The 6,000-nt window shown below is 42.6% G+C and overlaps 1 protein-coding gene across 1 annotated transcript in view; it reads left to right on the top strand.

Moving 5' to 3' along the window:
- Positions 1-829: 829 nt before the first annotated feature.
- Positions 830-6,000, top strand: part of Tdrd12 (tudor domain containing 12) — an 84,735-nt gene continuing 79,564 nt past the window's right edge. The window contains exons 1-2 of the mRNA XM_063253393.1: positions 830-1,502; positions 3,856-4,014. Coding sequence (XP_063109463.1) covers positions 1,479-1,502; positions 3,856-4,014 — 183 coding nt within the window. The 5' untranslated portion in view covers positions 830-1,478. The remainder of the gene's footprint in view (positions 1,503-3,855; positions 4,015-6,000) is intronic.

Raw genomic sequence — 6,000 nt, 5'->3', positions numbered from 1 at the left:
AAACAGATATTAGAGACGGAGTGTGGATTATTGGTATATCTAAAAGAATATTCCACAACAATGGGAGAGATATAGTATATAGAGAAAAGAATGAAGTTGTCTTGAGCTAAAGAGAAATGTTGATCTTGAGATGAAAAGGCCCTATCATGATCAAAGAAAATTAACAAAAATCACCCATTACCTAGATGGTATGTTGAACTTCAAAGAGAAAGAATGTAACAGATTTTCAGAAAGAAAAATATTACAAAGGTAGACAATCCAATTTCTGAGTGTGTCATGGAGTATCAGGGCAGTACACATAAAATATTGAAGGGTAAAGGATGTGTGTACTTGATAATTTATTAGCTGTATGTGAATGCCACAGTGGCCATGTGCCAGTAACAACCTTGGCTACATAGGTTCTTTACACGAAGACCGACAAGGTGCACTTGCACTGAAATCTTGTTGACTTGGACTTCATGTCCACCAGAAATCACCCCTTGAATCCTGAACCAAAGTGTAGCCATCTTGTGCTTTGGCATTGCCCTACAGAAGGCTGTATTTTCTGTCTTTGGGACTTGGGAACTATCTCTGGGACCTCATTAAATCAGATTTTATGGTCTCCTTTTGCAACTTTCAGGTGAGCCGGTCTTGCAGGTCCCTGATTTGGGGTGGCTGTGGGAGGGCCTAATTAGCAATAGGTGAACTTCATTCATTCTGCAGCAGAGTTTTTCTGTCTGACATCATACACTTACCATCTCTGCCCCTCCTGCCTCAGGTTTTATTAAGCACATCGTTAGAGGACCTTGTGAAATCTCCCCTTTTTTTCCCTCGGTCGTGATTGTGATGCTAAGGCTGGAACTCAGGCTCTTTACTCTAAGCTACATCCCCTTACACTTTAATTTTGCGATGGAGTGGCCCTTGACAAGTACCCTACTTGCTGCTTCTGTGGTGGAGCGACCTGGTGACGTCACTGCTTCACCGGCCTCCTGTCAACATGGCTGCCTGCCCGCCTCTGGAAAAGGCACCAACCCCTAGTCATTGAGGAAGCACAGATTTTCCTAAACTTTACATTTCTAACCGAGCCTGTTTTCTCACACGAAAATTAAGATTCATAGAATTGGTTCTCAGAGTTTGATGATATCACACTGTGAAACCAAAAGGCCTGGTCCCCACTGGGACCTTTAACACGGGCGCAGGTGCGAGCGGCTTCAGCATCCACACTGCGCCTGCGCGAGCGCCTCGTGGGCGTCAACCGCCGGGTAACCGCTCAGCTGTGCGTGGCGCCGTCGGGCGCGAAGACAAAAGAGCGAGCTCGGCCTGGTTCGCTCCCTCACGCGCGAGGCCTCTGAAGGCCAGAGACTCTCCTGGTTTCTGACTTACCTGTGCAAAGCGGCAGTCAGTTCCCCGCCGCTGCCTTCTGGGAACCCCGGCGCCAGGACTTCCCGGCGGCGCGGCCCGGACTTCTGAGGGCGAAGACGGCGGCCTTGCCTGGCGGGATGCTGGAGGTCCTGGTGCTGAGGGTGAGCGCGGTCGGGCTGTGTGAGCCCAGGCTTCAGATAAGCAGCGGGGAGTTTGGCTGAAGTCTGCTTCTCGGGCTGGGGAGTTAGGGTGCTACATACATTACCACAGGTGGTTTCCCTAAAATTTAGACGAAACTTGGAGCTGTGTGTGCGGGTGTGCGAGAGAGAATGTGAATATACGGACTGTTTTCCCCATTCCCTCTCCCTTCTTTCTTTCCTTTCTTCTTGCAGGGCCTTTACACTCAGCTACACCCTGAGCTGAGTTTGTTTGTTTGAAATTTTGAGAGAGGGTGTTTCAGAGCCATTAAATTGCTCCGTCTGGGCCCGAATTTGCCATCTTCCTGCTTCAGCTTCCCAGAGTCCTGGGGTCACACGCATGAGCCACCGTGCCTGGCTTGCACGGTACTAACCTCGGCGGGAGGGACAGACTGGAAGCGGATCCCACGCACACCCCTTCCACGCGCGTGTAATGGACACGGTGTAGTGACCTGTTCCCCTCCTTCAGCGCGAGCCCTGCTAGGTCTCAGTCTCTGCTGTGCTCTTTTCAGGTTCCACTCAGAAGAGTGTGAATGTTCCCAGTCTTTGGGTCTTTGCAGCAGGTTATGATAATTGATGGACTGGGAATGTGTGGTGCTTGGAGGAAGGAGTTTACAGGCACCAGCAAAGAGCTGGGTCTGAGTTACTGGAAAAAGGGGATATAAGTTACTTTAAAAACCATGCTTCAGTGGGCAGAGAAGAAAAACAGCAAATGATAGGATTTTTAAAGTCATTCTATTTTATGGAATTTCTCTGCACAAAGATGCACAAATGTTTGAAACACCTCATCTTGAGTAGAGGATTTGTTAGATTTTAGGGGTTTAGATGCAACTCACAAGCAAACGTCTCTTCACATATCAGATATTGTCAATCCATTCTAAACGGGGTAGTCAGCTTTCTCCTCTAAGAAAGGCCCTTAGCTCTAAGAAAAAGGAGCTGGACTCTTTTTTTTTTTTTTTAATTGTACCAGAGATCAGACTCATGACTCTGCGCTTACAAGGCAGGCACTTATGCCACTGAGTTAAATCCCCAGCCAAGGAGCTGGACTTTTATGTTAGGATTGGGATCTCCTCTCATTTGGGCCTCGGGAATCCTTTTGTTTGCCACATTTTCTCTGATCTGCCCTTCTGACTCCCACCCAGCTCACCCTCTGAGCAAATTTTCTGTCCCACATAGGAGAATTTCATCAAGTGTTGTACGGATGTCACTTGTAGTCATCCATATAGTTTTTACATGGATAAAATGTTTCCCCTGTGTCCAACAGTGAATAAACAAAATATGGTATATATGTATATATGAGAGTGTTGTTTAACCTTAAGGGAATTCTGAGATATGATTCAACATGAGTGAGCTTTAAGAACACAATGTTAAAGGGTGGGACCATGTTTTTCAAAGGTAATGGCTAAAACTTTCTTTCAGCTTTCCAGCTATTTGTCTTCTCTGACTTCTGAGACTCTCACCTAAGCAATTTATAGCCTGCCAGTTTGTGAGGGGGGGCTTCACTTGCAGGTTTGGGGTTCCCCTCCATGTTTCTCTTTTTCTGCTTTTCTCTTCTTAGTTTTTAGCTGTATTGAAAGCCCAAAAATTGACATTCTTACTCCTCAAGCATCAAAATGTTCAAACATTCAGAAAACTATGAGGAATACTAATGCAAACATCTGTATTCCTGCCACAGCCTCCCAAATGCAAGGATTACAGGGATGCACCACCATCCCTTGCTGAGAATATCTTATTTTGTTGAGACAAGGTCTCACTGTGTAGTTCAGGCTGGTCTTGAACTCACCATGTAGCTCAGGCTGGCCTCAAACTCAAGGTGATCCTCTTGCCTCAGGCTACCAAGTTCTGTGATCACAGGCATGCACCACCAGGCCCAGCTGAGAATCTTGATTTCTAATAAAAGTATATCACAAGATGCATTTACAGATACATTCTGTCCTATTCCACTCCTTTCTTTTCTAAGTAGGTAATACTATATAACTGCTTTAGCTATTTTTAAAAATATGAACAGAGTATAAATAGTTATATTTCTCTTTCTTACAGAAAGGTTAAAAATGTACTGGATCTAATAGATATGGATGTTTTCAAACTATAGGAGATCAGTGACCCTGTTTGCTTTATAGTCACAACATGTAAATGAGAATTACATATTATTGTTTACATGCTTTGAAATTTGATCTTTGGTCTGACCATTTAAGAATAAGATCCTTCGCAAGAATCTGTTAGATTACAAATTAGAAATAGTTATTGTGATTGTAAGTTTATTGCTTTATAGTTCTACTTTTAAATCATGCATTTTTGTGTTTTAAAATCTTTGTAGATTGAAGATCCGGATTGCTTCTGGGTTGTTATCAAAGGATGTAGTCCCTTTTTAGATCATGAAGCTGACTATCAAAAACTAAATAGTGCCATGAATGACTTCTATAACAGCATGCATCAAAATATAGAAATAAAGCCGTTGATTTTGGAAGAAGGGCAGGTATGTATCAAATCTGCTTTAATTACCATGCCTTGAAATGCTACTCAAAATGTAAAATATTTTGGTCACTAAGGTGATGAAAGCCTTTGGAATATTTTAGTTGCTTATAATCATTACCTGGTGTTAAGTTTGATAGGTTCCACCAGATTCAGACCAGTCCTAGGAAGGGAGAATTATTGTACAAGGATTGTGATGGAACAATAGGAGATGCATGTCATCAAAATCCAGGTATAGGGGCCATCCTCCTGAGACTGGGAGCCAGGAGATTATCCTGGATCCAGCACAGGTGTAGAGATTTCAGCAATGAGGGGATGTGGTTTTTAGTCTAGGGCAGACATCTACCTCTCGGTTGCTCATGACTTTGGCAACTCACACTCCTTTTATTTCCCTTATTCCACATCATGGCCCCTCTTTACCTTCTTGGCGTGTCTACCTCCCATTGTTCATTGTTCTTGATAGGTCATCTGTTTCTCAGAAGAGCTGGAATTCTTTGTGATAATGTAGTTGGAAAAAGATTTCTACAATATGAGGAAACTAGAAAACATTGAAATTTCTCCTTCCCAAATCATGATTAATAATAATTTACTTATGTGTGTGTGATATTGGAGATCAAGTCTAGGACCTTCACCCTGAGCTACATACTTGGCCTTTTTAAAATTTTGAGACAGGGTCTTGCTAAATAAATTGTGTCTTGCCCTACTGGGCCTGAACTTGTAATCTTTTTGCCTCAGCCTTCCTCTCTCAGTTCGGGGATTACAGACTACCACATCTGGCTCTTTAAAATACTTCATATTTTTAATAGCTTGATTGCTATTTGGTAGTAGTAGTAGTTTAACTTTTCCCTCTATCCTCTCTATTTTCTGTGGATTGATATTTAAATACAGTAAAATATCAAATTCTAGGTAGGTTTAGGGTCACTATTTTCCCCCAAGAATGTTTGCTCCTTGACCTTCTTGTATTAAATTGAGTGATAACATTGTTTGTGGCCAGTGGATTTGGATGGTGACAGCTTGACACCCCTCCCCCCCCGCAACACACACATTTTGGGAATTACCTGCCAGTATTTATGTACTAATCTCTCCATTTGGTGACCACTGCTGCCCAGTCTGCTTTCATTCATGCTTGAATTATGGCGATTTCCTCTTATTCCTTCTGCATTCATGAGCTGGGGTGTTTTCTGTGAACAACTTTCCCTTATTAAGACTGTCTCATTACACTGCAGCAGTTAAGTTTATGCTGTAAATATTTTAAAGGTCCTTGATTTTTTTCTTTAGAAATCTTCAATATAATGCTGTATGGCTAAATATCTCCAATGGTGTTCAGAGGTGTCTTTTTCTTCCCTCTTTTTCTCATGGTGCTGAGGATCAAAACTAGAGCCTTGTGTTTTTAGACAATTGCTCTGCCACTGAGATATACCTACAGCCTCATTTGTTTTTAAGTACCATTTTGATCCTCATGGCTTTTCAGTATATTCACTAATTATAGTCATTATTGTTCTTGTGTGAATTGTTTCCATAGACACCTAGTGTAACCCAGTTTCAAAGTTTTACTGGTACATGAGTTATTAATTGTTCAAACCAGTCCTACAAGTTGCTTTGATTTTAGCATTAAATAGAAACACCCTTTCTCAGGCTAGGGATATAGTTCAGCAGTACAGGCACCTACCAGGCAAGCGTGAGGTTGTGAGTTCAATCTCCAGTACCAAAAAACAAAAATAAAACAAATACCCTTTCTCCTCTGTCAGAATTTCTCTTCAGTCCTTTGAGGTTTGAATTATGTGACGCTCTTAGGAGCCTATTCTTGCAGTGTGGCTCTCACTGCATTTTCTAGTTTCCATTCCTGAGGTCTGAAATCTGCTGTTGGGTCTCTTCCCTGCTTGGGTGTGGCTTCTCCCTACTGAATGACTTTAGAAGCCTGTGATCAGTGTGTGATCTGTTGAACTATAGATTGCCAGTTGAGTTGGCTGTGACCTGATGGTCCTGCCAT

This window comes from Cavia porcellus, unplaced genomic scaffold, assembly GCF_034190915.1.
Source record: "Cavia porcellus strain 051 isolate PalLab524CR breed Dunkin Hartley unplaced genomic scaffold, mCavPor4.1 scaffold_7, whole genome shotgun sequence".
Lineage (NCBI taxonomy): Eukaryota > Metazoa > Chordata > Mammalia > Rodentia > Caviidae > Cavia > Cavia porcellus.
This window is presented reverse-complemented; position numbering and strand designations above follow the sequence as displayed.